Source organism: Sapajus apella, unplaced genomic scaffold (genome assembly GCF_009761245.1).
Source record: "Sapajus apella isolate SASKATOON/1434 unplaced genomic scaffold, GSC_monkey_1.0 scaffold82, whole genome shotgun sequence".
Lineage (NCBI taxonomy): Eukaryota > Metazoa > Chordata > Mammalia > Primates > Cebidae > Sapajus > Sapajus apella.
The window spans coordinates 6,062,878-6,080,119 of record NW_022437022.1 but is presented as its reverse complement, the minus strand read 5'-3'; the positions used below and the strand labels follow the sequence as shown (position 1 = coordinate 6,080,119).

General features: G+C 48.5%; 1 protein-coding gene across 3 annotated transcripts in view; it reads right to left on the bottom strand.

Annotated features, from left to right (window-relative positions):
* Positions 1-1,887: 1,887 nt before the first annotated feature.
* AGPAT4 (1-acylglycerol-3-phosphate O-acyltransferase 4) overlaps positions 1,888-17,242 on the bottom strand; it is a 132,630-nt gene continuing 117,275 nt past the window's right edge. For 2 of the 3 annotated variants that reach the window (XM_032253128.1, XM_032253130.1), the window contains 4 exons: positions 16,295-16,397; positions 13,662-13,737; positions 9,587-9,785; positions 1,888-8,349 (listed from right to left, as the gene is read on the bottom strand). In XM_032253128.1, the coding sequence (XP_032109019.1) occupies positions 8,255-8,349; positions 9,587-9,785; positions 13,662-13,737; positions 16,295-16,397 (473 nt within the window). In that variant the 3' untranslated portion in view covers positions 1,888-8,254. The remainder of the gene's footprint in view (positions 8,350-9,586; positions 9,786-13,661; positions 13,738-16,294; positions 16,398-17,242) is intronic. The other variant, XM_032253129.1, reaches the window with a different exon arrangement.

Here is a 17,242-nt window from a genome sequence, read left to right as displayed (position 1 = left end):
TGGATCATGTGCAGGTGAATAGATGTGGCTGTGCCCAGCAAAACTTGATTTACAAAGCAAGCTGCAGGCCAGGTAGGGCTGTAGCCAGAATTGGCCAACCCCACTCTAGAGCACTAAATAAAATTAAGAAACAATGTTTTCTTAGTCTAGCAGAGTTTATATCAAAGAGTATCCTCTTTCAGAAGCCATCCCCTCTGGGAACAGGATGTATAATGCTACCTTATTTCTGCATTTTTTTATACTGCAGTAAAAAGGTGGACTGCTTAGGTGTGGAAGCTGTGAGATAACAAAACTGGTTTATACAGGATGCCGGAGGCAGCTCTAAAGCAGGACTTTCAAAGGCATGTTGTTTGTTGATGCCAAAATGAGGTGTCATTGCCCAGGGCACAGCAGCCATTAAGATCATGGACATTCCTTTATGTTTATGGACTCTGTTTAGGTTTTAAAAGCTTTTACAAAAGTCCAGAATGGCCAAGAAGAGTTTCAGCTTGCTGTTCAAGACTGCATTTCTGCCTTCACGAGTATGAGTCTGTCCTTTGAAGCTTGCTCTTTTTCTCCTGGTAAAAAGATCAACATATTTTCCTGGAAGGGATCAGTTTGTTATTGGCCATGTGCTGAATCAGGTAACCTCTTAGTGTGGTGTCTGAGGTCATGGCAAGTCACTGATCTAGTGTTGTGATGGAAACTCCCAAGACAGGTACTGCTTGAAATGTTTATCACGTCATCTATCCCTGTAACCTAATAGCCTTGCAAATCCCCAGCCTCCCCGAATTAACAGAAGGGTCACAGGCTTTCACTCTGGGGCAAGTCCTCTGGTAGCCCGCTCCAGTGCTCTGGCATTTTGTCAAGTCACACTTTGTCTTCTTGAGACAGCTGTTGTCAATCATAGAAGCACAGTTCTTTTCGTATACTGTCAGGTAGTTTGTTCTTAGTCATTCCGTTGGAATCATTCCTGTTTCAGAGTGACTTACTGCAGACACAGGTGCCACTTCAGTGGTTTTCTCATCACCTTGCATTTTCATGTCAACTGTCTCCTTAAAGTTGACAGGGTTGCTTTTTCTCACAACTCCAGGATGTACTGTTTATATTGCATTTTATTCATTCTTTACTCATAATCTTCCTCCACTGTCTTTCCTTCCGCTTCTGAGTGATTTGAATTGCTGTACAACATTTTTTTGTTTTGGGCCGAAATCAGCCTCATCATATTGCTTATTTGTGTTCTCAATACTTGACTATTCCTGTATATATTTGAATATTGCTGTCTCCCCTCACTGTAAGTCCTTCATGTCTGCTTCCCAAGTTCCTTCTGTAATAGTTTTCTGAAACTGTCTTGGCTCTTCTCAGGCCTTGCTTCAGTTTATCGATACCTTTTTAAAGAATGTCAGAACCAACCATTACTGTGGGTGTTCTGACAGTATCAAGAGCAGCATTCCATGCTGTGGATTTACATTAATCTTAATTCAGCAGACATCCGTGCCTTCATAGAGTATACAGTCTGTAATCAGGGAGACAAAGCTTGAATACGTAGTTAAATGTGAGACATGCCCCAGGCTCCACCCTCAGCCCCCGTCTGTTCTCACATCCTGATGAGAGATGGCGGGGGATTTGCTTAGAGAGTGAAGTTCCGAGGATGGATCTCTGAGTAATGCAAGGAAGGAGAAAGAATGAGACCTGGGGAGAGGGGTGGGAAGAGCATGGCATCGTGGTCAAGCTGGAAGAGGCGGGGCACTGGCGCAAAGGGCTAGCATGGCCCGGACTAGGCAAGGGGAGTGGCATGGGTCCACTGCAGAGCCTTTCCACTTTTCCTGAAGATACTGGGTGAGGCAGTGGAGAGATACACAGTTTCCCAAGCTAAAGTTTCTTTTCATCCAGTCCAGTAAGCTGTGCTGTCTAGTAGTATCCACCACATACTTTATTAGTTTTATCTTTGTTCAACCCAACAACAAAAATTTGGAAAGATTGCTACACATGACAGAGGGACAGTACCCCAGGTTGACATGACAGTCCATATATCAGCTCTCTGTTTCACATTAAAAAGTTACCATTCATCCAATCCAAACATCCACCCAATACACACATTCTCTCGAAGACTAGCATGGTTCTGTCCAATACCTTGCTATAATTCCAATTCATTACTTCTCATAACTTATTTGAAAAGGCACATTTGGTCAGTCTGATGTCATTCTTAGGGCATCTTTGCTCTCTCCTAGCCATTACTGCTTGCTTTTATGTACTCAAAAGTCATCCATTTAATGCTCCGTTCCTGAATGTGGCTGCAAAGCAGTCTCTATAACCCACCCACTTTCCCTCCTTAAATTGCCTCCCTCCAAGTCGGTTTCCTCAAAGGTCATCCCTTAATGGTTCACAATAATCACGAACCCTGGGTACAGCTGATGCAGGCAGAAAGGTAAGCATTCACTGTTCACTTAGAGCAACTCATTCCCTGACCGAGCCGAGTGTGTTCCGCCCTTGCCCGTGGTTAACCTCTTTCTTTGACAGAACAAGCAAAAGAGGGGCTGCTCTGTTTCCCACCAACAACTATTGCCTGCGTGCCCGTGGGAGGCCTGGGCCAGGCTCGCTGTTTCTGCCTCAGAGGCAAGTCAGGAAGCTCCAGTTGTAGCATTGGGTCGTCCCAGGCTATGCCATTTTTACCTAGGAGCTGGCTCTGCAGCGTTGTGGCTTAGACACTTTACAAGTCTGGGCCACCCTGTGCTAGTTCATCGCCTTTCCATCCTCATCATGTGCAAAGACAGAGAATGGCATTCCGAAATTCCATGGATGACTTTTCTGAACTTCCTAGAACGTTTGGCAAAGATCTGGCTAAAACTAGTATTATGGAAAGAAAAAGGAAAAGTGACATTTGTATAATTTATTCTTGAAATGCAAAGGAATGATTATGCAGCAACCTTTGTGTTCATACCACTCACCTCCTTAAAATTCAACAGAAACCAGAGGTGCCATAAATGTAAAAAAATCTCGTCATTCCGACATGTAAAACAAGACTGCCTCGTATAAAAAAATCAAATGTAAAAATTCTATGAGTCTTACCAATGAAAAGCTTTACTAACACAGCCCTGGGGGATGTTTCCAGATACCGAAGAGATCTAAGCAGGTGCTTAAGAACTGCTTTTTAACCCATTCACAACCTTTGTACTAACCCTCTAGGATGAGGCTGCAGGAGATGAGGAAGGCCTGGGTGGGAACCTGCATGTCTGTTCCCGGAGAACAGCTTTGCTTTTTTGCTGGTAACTCCGAAACGACAAAGTATTGACTGCACAAGGCACTCAAGTTCATTCTGGCCTAATTATTCATAAGGAAGGCGGTTCAATCAGAAGATAATTGAAATTCCATTACTCGGGCTTCTAGTAAGTGCCCCCTTCATGCAGTCACTCTTCACTGAGGGCCACTATGGTGAGACCCTGAGGCGGATGGGGGATGGGGCAGGGCTGTGAGCTCAGGAGCCCACCCCTGTGCTCAGAGAGATGGGACTCCAATGAGGAGACCTACTATGTAGGTGCAATTTCTGATATCTTAATTTTTGACCAAAAGGGTAATTTCAGACAGTTGAATGTCATGATCGGGTACTGTGCCAATTGGTGATGAATTCTGTGAATGGTATCCAATGTCCTGGACCAAGAGGGACAGCAGCATGTCCTTGGTCCTCGGCCTAAGAAGTCCAGCAAGTCCCTCTCTCAAGTTGTACATCCGTTGTTTTCAAAAGCCATTGTGACAGGTCAAAACACCTGGAGCATCTGGTTTATGTTTCAGTGTACTTGACGCTCTGGGAACACTCATCCTAAGCCCTGGCTGCAGGAGGCGGGGATGCTGAGGATGTGAATGAGCATGCTGGAAGTGCGCAAATGCCTAAGTAGGTGTCAGGCACTGTGCTGGCTTGCAGGATTCTGTGACGACCAGGCGGGCCCTGGGCCTTCATTACAGGCTCCAGTTTTGGAGTGAGAGGGATTGGCATGTGTACAGATTGCTTGCTTACGCGCTGTCTAGCATGCACATTCAGGATGGGACTTGAGCTTCATTCATCCTGGCCAAAAAAAAATGTTCAAAAATTGTTTTGAATTAAATTTCTGAAGATAGGGAAACACGCTACTGAGATGCAACCAAATTTCTTGTCCACACAGCCGCCATATTCTTATATAGATGGGGAAAAATCCAGAAAAGGGGGAATTTAAGCAGTTGGCTTGAAGCCCCTAAATGGTTCCTTGGCAGAAGCAAAGAATGAGCCCAGAGTCTGAGATGCAAGATGCTGGCCTCTTCTGAATGCACCGTGGAGCAACGCAGTGCGTTCGCAGATGCCGTGTTCAGCAGCCTGGAACACCAGCTCGCCCACCTTTGCCTAGAAACGCCTTCTCAGCTGAACGGCTACTCTCCCAGCAGCCCCTGTCAGCAGAGCTCAGCCCCCTGCACCAAGGCGTGACTAGGACCAGAAGAGTCAGAACGCATGGCGAAGCCAGCACATCCGTGAGTATGTTGCATGTAGGCTTGCTTAAGTATTTCCTTCTCTATAAACCTCACTTGGGAGCTACTGCAGTTAAGGCACTGTCAGACACAGTTGTGAGGGAGGCAGCCTGCGGGGACTACTCCACAGCACCTTGGGGAGTCACCGTTTGGGGCTCTCCTGTAAAGTCTGGGGGAAGGAAGCAATGGCTTAGTGGTCAGCTACAGACACAGGTGTGCTTCCATGTTCTTTTAACCACAAATGGCAGCTCACAAATATTCCTCCAGATAGCCTAGGGCCCCTCAAGAGACGGACAAACCAAGTATTTGTTTTTCTTTATCTTTAACCTAATAAGTGTGCGGAAAGTCTGGCATTGCTTTAGAGAAAGCTGGATGAAATCTCTTCCTTTGAGCGGGAGTAGAGACTATAGAGAATTTCCACTGGATACCTTTCTTCCCACTTTGGTGGATATTTATGAATAAGTTCTAAAGCCTATGCAAAGTCCCTTCCGTTTTGCCTGGGGACTAGCCAGTCCACTCCTCCACTCCAGTGGGGTCTTTTCTGTGCCTGTCACATCACCTACTATAAGTTTGGCTGGACAATTAATGAAATTTAAATCACTTTCTGTCCCACGTATGGAAATATTAGAAAACCCCTAATGTTTTAAAATTTAATCGTCAGCTACTTTTACAAGGCTTCGCATGCATTTGTTTAGAGAATACAGCAGTTGAGATATTCCAGTTTCTGTGTGATCACATGAAAAAAGTTTGTTTTCTCTCTGTAAAAGTAAGCAGGGTTGTAGACTGACTCACAAAGTGCCTTACTTCATTCGCCTGGTTAATCATGTTAACTTAGTAGTCGCAGAATCAGTCCACTTCCCCAGACCTCAAGCTGCATCTTCCAAATGATTGGTGTCTTTTAATAGAGTCCCCATGGGCTGGGTTTCCTGGAAGAAGTCCATTCAATTCCCTGCCTCCAAGCTGCAGGAGTCGCCTAGCTTATGGCCCTTGATGTCCGGGGATGACCCTGCATTGCTCACCAGAGTTCAGTCAAGGTTTGTATTTTTCTCTGCCACCTTGAATTACAGAACAGGCTCTCAGTAGGGTGATAAGCTCTAAGCTAGAACGAGAGGAAAAGGTGGAAAAGACAGGAAGTGTAGCTCCTTAGTCCATGGAGCTCTACTTAGGACACAAAAAGATGGCTTAAACTCCATGGGTTTTTAACTCATAGAAAAATTAACACCATGGGAGCCAAAGCAGTTCTTTGCTGAAGAGATGGTGACCTCCGTGTGACCTGAACACGGGTGAAGAGCCGGCCAGGAGTACCTGTGGCTGGCTGTGTCGTTAAGGGTGCAGGGTACAAGGAAACCAAGTCTGCAGGCCACATAACGACATTGTTCTTCATGGACAGGCCAAATGACTGATGAGAAAGGTCCAGATCTCTCTCCCCCAGCATGCCACATTCTCTTTCGGCTCTGAGGCAATTCAAAAACCTGGGGCTTAGTTACTTCCTAGGAGAATTCTTCTGCCTGCATTCCTCCAGCCTGGCACCTAAGGCCCTAGCAGGCAGCCTGTTTGCTTGCTTTTGTTTTGTGTGATACCAGAGCCAATTCGGAAGAAAATGGAATGTCTGTGGGCACCTGGATCTATGTTTTTAGAACTTATATTACTTCTGTGTTGAATGGAAGAATGACAGCGAGAAAATGACACATTTTTAGTATGACAAGAAAATTTCTGAGCATTTTTTTAGAAGTAGCAACATAGAGGCAGCTTTCTAATCTTTCATCCTTGGATTAGTGCTTTAGGATGAAGTCTGCCTCTTTTACCCTTTACAGCCCAAGAGGTAGTTATCATTACCCCCATTGTGCAAATGGGGAGCTTCCTTCAGCAAGAAAGTGTCTCACCCAAATCCGACAGCCGATGAGCTGCAGAGTTGAGGTGAACGGCATACCTCACAGCATCACGGACCCCTCTGAGACCAGCCCGAGACTCCAGCGCAGGCCCACCAGGGTGTGCTCAGACACACAAGGCTACACACTGTGCGCACCTCCACTTATCCAAGGGCCCATTTTGCCTAGGGTCACGTCCTGGGCTTTAGCCCACAAAACTGCAGTCAGTGCTTCATGCGGTGTGTGGGGTGGGCAGATGTGCTGGGCGCTCCCATCAGGCCTGCCTGCAGTGCTGCCAGCAAGTTAACTCAGGGCCCAGCTCTGCAGTGTGCTCTTCCCACAAGTCAGCCAGGATTTGTTCCCTTTTTCACTTCTGTGGATTCAAATTCATTTGTGTCAACAATGCATTATTGTCCTGTCAGCAGAGGGAGCTTCTCTAGCACTAACTCCTTGGCGTATCTAGTTTGGTTGTGCTTGGTAAACAAACAGTGACTAAATGAGCAAATAGCCAAAACCATGACGACTGAATAGAATACGCCTTATACTATTTGGCCAGTTTTGTATGGAGCAGTTCGTTCCTTCTCACGTTACACACGCAGCTTCTACTGGCAGTTTGCAGCTGCACACCAGGAGAAAGATGTATCCTGCCTAACTCATGCTCCAAATACACCTCTGTCCAAGTGCCATTGGTACCTCGGCCTAAGACGACATAATAGCTGCTATTTAATTGTTCTGCAAAAATAGCATTGCTTTTTGTTCCTTCTTGTTTTGCATTTTTGGCACCCGTTGGCCGACAGCAGTCTGCAAAGGCCACTGGAGATGCTACAGGGCAGAACTCTTCCGTGGAGTAAAGTGGGAGCAGGCAGGAGCCCAGAAGGCAGACAGAAGCCCAGGGGGGTTTTTGTACATGGGATGTCGGCTCTGATTTGACCCTGATCAGAGCAGGACCTGGCTGCTTTAGGGCACAGACAAGCTCTACATGCTGGGAAGGGCCAGGTATTTTTATAATGTGAACCTGCATTTCTTTAGGGGATCCAACTTTGGCTATCGCGGCTGAGAGGAACAGTTGTTAATGCAAGCTCATCTCACAAATCACTAGAGTCCCCAGGCTGTACATTCATTCAACTTCAAGATCAGTTTCTTCAGAGAGTTGGGCACATCTTCAAGACTTTTATGCCAATAAACTCCACTGCAGAGACTGAGAGTCCTTGCTATGTGCCAAGGATGCGCTTGGTTGGTCTCCACGCATGTGCTCGCTGTTTCTGCCCTCACAAATGCTCATGAGCACCTGGACCTGTGTCTCTTGCAAGGAGCTATGCTGGCCTCCCCACCCCTCTGAACTGTCCACGCCTCTGCAGCAGCTGCCTCCTGTGAGCAGGATCTGAAACACTAAAGCCATGGCCAAGGGCAGGATGAGGGGCAGCACTCTGTAAACATAATCCACGGATGACCCAGACAAGCACTTTAATTTTTTTTTTTTGGAGACATAATTTAAGTCATCTTACCTAAAGCACTTTTCACTTTATCTCTGGCAACCAAGGGTTACAGAAAACTCAGCACCAAAGGATGAAAGGGTAACTTGTCCCCTTCGGTCCCCAGCCCTGCCCTCCCCTGCAGCCTAAAATACCCTTTCCATGATCACAGAACAAAGCTCACGCTCACCACACAGCCACTCTCACACACACTCACACAAAAAGAAAACCAAAGCCCACAAAAGCACGTGGGGAATAAAAGATTACAGAACATCTTCCTCCCCATCCAGACTTCAGACCAGACTCCCTGGCTGGAGAGGCCGTGACTTCTGCCGTGCCCAGCAGGGGCTCACCAGCCTTCATCACCGTGTCCCACTAAGGAGGATATGCAGAGGCCACCAGTTCCCCAAGGTTCCCTTCGGATGGCGACACATCCCTGAGTCAGTCATTCTGTTTCTGCTTGCTGTCAGAGTTCCCGTAGGCAGAGCCCTTGTCAATTTCCGTCACACCAATCATCCATCGGACTCCCATGGAGGCTGCAGACACAAGGAGAGTAGAGTTAGGAGTGGCCCAAACAGACTACAGGGCCATTTGCCCACAAAGCATGTGAGAAGGCCCGTGGCTGCAAATCATAAGCATCAGCTGAGAGCTGGTGGGTCTGAGGTGCCATCATCCTACCAGCTTCACAGTCACCCTTGAGTGTGGGCATTTGTGACATTAAGAAAAACTACTCTGGTGGGGGGTTTCCTTCTTGGACCTTGAAGGTGAATGATTTGGCAAGCCATGCACAGCTGTTCACAGGGGCTCAGAAATCCTTGGCTGCCTCTGCTGGCCCCCAGGTAAAGAGGATTCTTTTGTGAATGAGGGGCAGGAACTTAACAGGCACGTTTGGAAAAGTTTGATAAAGAACAGACCAGGAGCCTCAATGGGGGAATTGTGTCCTGACACACTTGCAATTTTCTGCACTTTTATAGTGCTTGGGTCTTTTATGGTGGGCACAGAGCATCTTTGCATTTCACAGACAATAACTGAGACCCATCCATTTGAAGGAAGCATGCGACCTCTGTGGGCTTGGACAATGTGCCGTCTCCGGGGCTCCGAAGCCTCAGAGAGGATGCCAGGCTTGGGGAGACGAGGCCTTTCACAGGGAAACCCCAAAGTCTTCCTTGGCTCCAGGAAGCACAGGTCTGCTGTTCATAGGGCAGGAAGCAGGCATGACACGGCTGCCCACCACAGAGGCAAGGAGCAGCGTGCAGAGGCTTGACGCCAAGAAGCAGCAGTAGCCCAAGAATACTGGTCACCTGGAGCCGGCGTGGATCAGTGGAATGTCACTGAGTCTCCACTCGGTGTTGTCCACCTGCAGCAAAGGAGAAGCCACAGGCACCCCAGAGGAAGGCAGGGAGCTGCCCGTCCGTCCCCACCGGGCTCCAGCACAGGGTTTTGCTCAGAAGCAGGAAATGACACCAGTGAGCAGAGTATAGGGACGGAGCACTCCCAACTGTTGGGAGTGGAAGTGGCAGCTGCGTCACCACCCAGCAGAGAACGTGTGGAATCCAGCGCTAGGTGGGAGGCTGGGCCATCCAGGCTATGGAGTGAGTCCCAGACCTGGTATTGGAGAGCCTTGTACTCATCCTGAAGTCTAGTTTCCCTGTGATTGCAGTGTGAGCCTGCTCCTCATCCATGGTACAACTTCCTACACAGACGACCTGGGTCCCAGCCCTGGTGCCACCTCTCCCGGGCGGTGCTGTCAGCAGCCCCTTGCCCTCCACTCACCCACGAAGAAGACAAGGATGAAGCTGGCCAGCGTCAGGGAAGACCCGCTCCTGATCATGCTGACCAAGAACTGGAAGAAAGGGTAGAGCACCAACGAGGCCCAAAACAGCCAGTTCACCAGGGTCCAGGGCCGCCTGGGGGGCACCATGGGCGTCTCCGGGAAGGTGCCCGTCCTGCAGTACTCCTCCTGAAAGGCATCCTAGGGGACAGAAAGGGGACCCTCAGACGCCACACAGGGCTTGATGGCAGGTCCCTCCTGAGGCCCTGCTTCCAAGGGAATCACAGAGACACACAGGTGCCAATGGGGTTCGGCAGAACTGGGGACTGTAGCTCCTTCCAGAGAGCGCTTTGTGGGCAGCTGCTGTCTTCCTGATGCTGCAACTGGCTGCCCCCTCCCACAGGGACACTGGGAGTGGCAGGGCATGGAGCATGAGCTCTGGCGCCAGCCAGCCTGGGCTAGGATCCACCTGCTGCGAGCAAGCGCCTGCATCCCTGAGCCCAGGCCCAGGTCTATCTAAAGGGGCAGCAGTGCCTTCTACAACAAGTCAGTTGGAGATTGGAGTGGACACTCCATGGAAACCTGGCCCACAGTCAGGGAGGAGCTCGCCACCCAGCCTGGCCCGGGATACGCTCTGCCACTGTGGCCTCTCCACAGCCAGTTTACCTCGGCTCCTGCAGGGCAGCCCACGCGCACCCACCACCCTGTTTGCCACTGGAGGGCTCTGGGGGCCATGATTCAAGGCAGCGTGAATGACAAAGGGCTTGAGGGCTGCAGCGTGTGGCTCTCCGAGGTGACAGCAAACTCAGGACTGGGTGTCCAAGGTGACTCTTCTAAGCAATTGTTAGACCATGTAAAAAGTAAACAGACTCATGTCCTTCCACTAAGCAGATTCTTAGTGGGAACCATCTACTCATCCACATCCACCCCAGGGCATGGCACCGAGCAGCTGGCACAGCAGTTACTCTGGAGCCCTCATGGCGTTCCCTGCAGTCCCTAGGTGAGAACGGGGGGCCTTTCACAGTGCCATGTAAATGTACTGCGAAGAACACAGTGGCTCTTCCCTGGGTGTCTCATGCCACGGAGTTCCCACTGAGGGACTAGGGCTCGGCCGCAAGAAGCTGCTGGGCACCAGGGAGGGACCCAGGAACCTGACAGTCAGCAGGGGTGCTCAAGCAGCTGGGAGCTGGGCTGTGTCAGGACATGGGGAATGAGGGGCTGTGGCACCAGGATGCCCCCTGGGCCACATAAGGGGAGGGGCCAGGGCAAGAGCCGCCTCCAGGGAGCAGAGCTGAGCCAGGCAGCCACCGGGAGTTGCCCAGGTTGTAACGTGGGCAGCTGCCTCAGCTATTGTTAAAGTTGCACGTGGCTGACAGTGTGCGTGCCCACAAAAATGGGTGTGAGTCACGGCGAGCCCCAGTTTGTGTCCCATGAACTAGCCTGGTGATCTCCCAGTTCTCTAAGGAGTCAAGTTTTCTGGAAAATGAGCGAAGTTTTCTGGAAAATGAGGAGTCAAGGTTTCTGGAAAAAAATGTTTCCAACTATATGGAAATATAATTGAAACTTATGCTGGCTGTTTTCCTTTAACCACTTGAGATAGAAAGGTCGGAAGTACCTCACACTTTTCTCCATTTCCGTTCGGGGTGTACTGAATCGCAGGCTTTCTTCGCCTCTCAGAGCCACTTATAGTATTAGTCACTAATTAGGCCACTTTGGAAGGAGAACCCCCAGCCCTTCCCTGGGCAGTTCAGGGGCCTCCGCTCTGTTCTCGGCCCCCTGCAGCCCATTCACGAGCCTGGTCCAAAGCAAGCGTCACTTGTCACATGACTCTGCTCTTGGACATCGGCCAAGGGAAGCCACATCATCAAGCAGTTTGAGAATAATCAACGTGTGTGCCAACCACACCGTCAAGCAGTGAGAGCGATCCGATGGTGGAGGACACTGACCAATTTCACACAAGGAGGTGAGCACCATGACAGAAGCACAGGTGACGCCCAGAGAGGTGGTACCCAGCCCTGCCAGGGAAGGAAGCAGCATTCCGCCTGCCCACCAGACCGGGCTGATTTTTCTTCTCTTGGATTGGGGGGGCACCTGAGAACTAGGTAAGGAGGGTGATATTTTTGCACTTTGCTAATATATATTTATATATAGCTTGCTTAAGGTGTCATTTACATGCTATAAAACTCACCCATTTTAAAAATGGGCAAATGTGGTTTTTGAAAGAATTTTCCTTAATAGTTTTTATAGTATTTTTTTATGGTAATATCACAAAGGGGAACTTACCATGGTGACTTTTTCTGTCTTGTTTTCCAGAAAGACATTTGCTAGGCCAAGATTTTTGTATTTGTACCACTAGCAAGAAGAAAGCACTCCCTTTTCTATGAGCTGCACAACTCAGAACTTCACATTCACTTTATTTTTTGAGACAGAGTCTTGCTCTGTCACACAGGCTGGAGTGCGGTGGCACCATCTCTGCTCACTGCAACCTCCACCTCCTGGGTTCAAGGGTTTCTCCCGCCTCAGCCTCCCAGTAGCTGGGATTACAGGTACCCGCCATCATGCCTGGCTTTGTATTTTTGTAGAGATGGGGTTTCACCATGTTGGCCAGGCTGGTCTCGAACACCTGAGCTCAGGTGATCTGCCTCAGCTTCCCAAAGTGTTGGGATTACAGGTGTGAGCCACCACACTTGGCCCCATTCATTTTAAAGTTTTCTTTCTCTCTGGTTTAAAACACGAAATCTCACCCCCACCCCTCACTTTTGGCCCATGACATTGCCACAGTTCCTCCCACAGACCAGTGCAGCCAGTTCCGGCCACACTTCAGGCTCCCGAAGCAGAATGTCCACGGCCAGTCTTGGTCCTGCAGCTCATTTTGTAATAAAATTTGCCCCACAGGGAAAGGACTTCGTGGTTTTGTTTCTGTATGTTACTGTGTGGCACAGTATAAAGCTGGAATTGGGAAATGGAGTCACTGAACGAAGGAGAGTCGGTTTGTTTCCAGAAAGAAGCATCAACCCACAAGCTGAAAGGAGAACGAGATCCTATTGACAGGTGGCAGATTCCCCAAACACCCACTGCAGCCGGCAACAAAGGCACTCCAGAGGAGACACGCGCAGAGCACATCTGCTTAGCTTTCCCAGCCACAGCTCAGCAAAGACAATGTGTCTTAGGGCCCGGGGGAAGAAAGGAGGGAGAGAAGGAGGGGAGGAAGAACAGGAAAGAAAAAAGAACAGAGGAGAAAGTAGGGGAACAGAAAGGAAGAAGGGGCTCCTGTTAGTCAGCAGGTGTAGGGGGGGACAGGCTCCATGAGGGGCACTCAAAAGCCTCGGCCTCAGCCCACAGACATCACCCGAGTGCATGGCCAGGACTTGCAAAGGACTTACCACGGGGGCCAAGCCTCGATGCTCACTGCTGCCCTTCTAAGACCCTTCCAGTTTAAGTAAAAAAAAACAATTGCCAGTCCTAAAAGTGGTCCTTGTCCTTAAGGGCCAGAGCAGGGGAGCACACTGCTCCTCACCGGCCACCATGCCTGCTCCCCCAGCTCTGCGCACCACCCAGAGCTGCTCCCGACCTTGGCCTCCACAAAACAGCTCTGAATGTAGCTTGCATTCACCTACTTGTCTTTAGAGACAGGGTCTTGCTCTGTTGCCCAGACTGGAGTGCAGCGGCGCAATCATAGCTCACTGTAACCTCGAACTTGTAGGCTCAAGCGATCCTCCCACCTCATCTTCCCCAGTAGCTGGGACTACAGGTGTGCACCCCCAGGCCCAGTTAATTTTTTAAATTTTTTGTAGAGAGAGGTTCTCATTATGTTGCCCGGACTGGTCTCAAACCCCTAGCCTCAAGTGATCCTCCAGCCTCAGCCTCCCAAAGCGCTGGGATTACTGGCATGAGCCACTGTGCCCAGCCCCTCCTTAAAAGATAATGTTCTTTATTGCCAAGAGAGGGTTGGCTGCAGACTCGTTAATAACTGGCTCTGAGATCTCGCCTACCAGGAAAATGCCTGTGTCACCACACGGCCGCACGGTGCATCCACAGCTGTGACGTGAAGGGACCCCTGGTGCCCAGTGCACTGACCTTCTCCTGGTAGAGCTTGTGCAACCAGGCCGAGCACTTGGCATCGTCATCAGGGATGTCTTCCAGTGGAATCCTCCTGCAAAGGCAGAGAGCAGCTGGCAGGGAGGAGGCGACGCCCACCTCCCAACATACACTTTCCAGGAATGGTGTTGCCATTTTTTTGTTTTTATCTGGGTAGCCTAACTCATGTGGAAGTGAAGAGAATAACACAAGTGATAGAAAGAAGGGGCATTCCACATCTATACTGGGGAAAACATAGGCCAAAATGCAATTATGACCCATTAGGGAACAATCCCGGGCCCAGTTCAGTGGTACAGACAGATGCTGTCAGAACAGGGAACATTGCCTCATTCCATCCTCCCTCCCACCTCACAAAAAGGCCCCAAAACCTGATATTGGCCTCTCCCAAAGAGGACAACACGGCCTCAGTTTCCACATGAAACAATCCAATCTACATAGAATCAATGTATCGGAGATAATACACTAGTAATTTCTTAGCCAAGCAACCGACTTCCTGGTAATGCCAGATTATCTCCCATTAAATGATGCCTCTGGCCTCGTTGACCTTAAGGCAGACTCTGCAAAGGTTCTGACAAGTCAGTGGCGTGGATGGTGAATTAAGGTTCTCCCAGATGGAAGAAGCCAGGGCATCTTCCCCAGGCACCATGGCTCAGGTAGGAACCCTGAGTCACTGTGCACCAGCAACAGCTCAGAGACTCAGGTGGCTCTGGGGACTGCCGCTGGCAGGGGCTTGCCACTCTGTCATTTGCAGAAAGCCCATACTGAGCACGGGGAGGAGTCACTCTGCCACCTCTGCCATTCCTATTCTCAGGTTGTTGGCTCTTGTGATTTCAATGGATGTTCATTTATACTCAGTTTTCTCCATGTCAAAGTCTGCATCTGGCCAGACTTCCCAGGTCATTTCACTGCCTTCTGTGGCCTAGGAATATCTTAGTAAGAAGACTTTAGAGCTTATCAATCACACTAGAGTCTGTTAAGAGAATAAATGATGGGATTCCATCTTATAACAAATTATAATGAGCCACTTCTTTTGCAAGGCAGTATTGTACAGAGGTAAGTTTTTCACATAATTAGAACTTACCCCGTAAGCTTCTCTGGAAATATTCTTTCACCTTTTTTGTTCCTATACACACTGTACTTCTGTGAATCCTCTACTTCTTTGCTCTCTGATCTACTCTGCTTTGGAAATCAGCTCTCTCAAGTCTGCACAGTATTTATTTGGATAGTGGGAATGTAGTGAATTTGGCTCTTTTCAGCAACTTGACATTATCGCCCTTGATGTCTCCGTGCTTTGTATTGATGTATGTTCAGAAAATGCCTCAATTATTTTTAATGGGCAGCTACAAGAAGAAAAGATGTGTGTTGAACAGCATCAATGCTAACCTTCCTCTGGGGTCGAGTGTGATCTGGCTTCGGCGAGTGAACGTGTCAGTATCATCTCTGGGCTGATTCTCACACATGGTTGGGAGAGTTGCAGCTATCTGAGAGGAAATAACCTTGCACATGTCTTGGGGTTTTCCCAAATATCTGAGCCCAACTGGCCATCAGGTGGAGCTCCTGCCAGCTCTCGGAGAACACGGGGAATAAAACCTCGCTTTATTCCTGGGAGAAGGTCTAAAGGTCCCCTTTTCCTCCTGCCTTCATATGCCACAGAACCGAGTCACAGCCAGACTCGCCTGCACCATGAGACAAGAAGACAGTGATGGTGACGACGCTGTCCTATTTTTATGGGAAAGCCAGATCGTTTTTAGATCAGAAGCTACTTAACTGGCTGCCAGTCCACAAAACACCTCCCAGAAAAGCTTGGACATTCGGTGCGACCTGGTGGGAACAAAGGGCCACTGGATTTTCACGGTGCCGTGTTGTAACTTGGCTTCCATAAGGTCTTTAATCAGAAGGTTCTAAGTCACTGGGTTAGTTCTGCATCAGTGGGCATTTCAGATTCTCTCAATTAGCATTCAGAGAAGATGACCTACAGCACAACAAGCCAAGACCATCCCTGGCCCAGGTCACACTGGGCTTTAATGTGTGAACTGCCATTGTGATTACCATCTGCAGCACCTTTCAACTGTCTCCCGCTGATCTTGGTGACATTCTGGAGCTCTTAGGCCCATTCTATAAGTCAACAAGCAGGCAAGGAAAACTAGTTCAACTAATACATCTGGAAGGGTCTTCAATAAAATCATTAATGGCCTGGAACATAACACAAAAGTGAGACACTGCAAAAGGGCTTTGCATTTGTGCCTAGAACGCCTTATATAAATACAGATCTGTGTGTATTCCATACAGCACACCCATCACCCAGGAAAAGGGTCAATAAGATATTCTCTTCACACCAACGCCAAAATAATTCTAAAACGTGGCCTTCCCTTTGTTCGGCCTAAGCTCTTTGATAAGAAAGAGCTGGTTAAAGAGGATCCAGAAGTGACTAGCATGGAAGGAGACTTCAGCAGATGACTCACAATAGCAGAATGTGTACAAGTTCGATGCAAAACCGTCTGCAAAGAAGTCCATGTGACCCGGGATCCCTGGAAGAAGTCTCTAGGTCATCTGTGATGTGTTTACTTTGAAATGGGCACTGTCTTTTCTGGAAAGGAAACGGTTTGACTTACCTAACATACAAATCTGCATGATATTTCTTTCCGTTTAGGACTCCCAGCAGTGTTGGATTTTCATTATTTCTGAAATTGAGTGTACAGTCATATACAGCTGAAACTATAAAAAATAAAACAAATACAAAGCAGTATATAGCGTGTGAACCCAATTTTGTTCTGTAGATACACACAATGGAAGACAATAATCAAACTGCTGACTAAGGTCACCAAGAAATGATGTGGTTAGAGTTCTTTTTTTATATATTCTTTTTTCTTGGAAATGGAGTATCACTCTGTCACCCAGGCTGGAGTGCAGTGGTACAATCTTGGCTCACTATAACCTCTGCCTCTTGGGTTCAAGCAATTCTCCTGCCTCAGCCTCCCAAGTAGATGGGATAATAGGCACCCACCACCATGCTCAGCTAATTTTTGTATTTTAGGTAGAGACAGGGTTTCACCATGTTGGCCAGGCTGGTCTTGAACTCCTGACCTCAAGTGATTTGACTGCTTCGGCCTCCCAAAGTGCTGGAAATACAAGCATGAGCCACCATGCCCAGCCCAGATTACTTTTAAAGCTATACTGCAAAGTCAGGTCTAGAGGTACTACAACAATGATTTGTAACTTTCCAGTGTCCCCAGCCTATCATTTTAGTCAACAAACACCAAAATTTAAACAAATGTGGATAAGAAAAATTATTCCAAAGGAAACTATCTAAGGATGTGCTTCAGTTACAGCGGCATATCCATTCTATGAGCATTATTTTCCCCTAGGAAAATAAGATAGCTACAAATTATCCTAGGATAAGATACTGACGAGAAACTCCTTATGGAAGGGGATTGTAGTCAGTTGAAGCTTGGCTGAGAAGCAACAAGTATCTGTAAGTTTAACACGTCTACCCAATGGTGAGTTAACCTATCAGAGTATTAGAAGTTACCTCAAAATTCGTGCCACAGCCCTGGGACCTG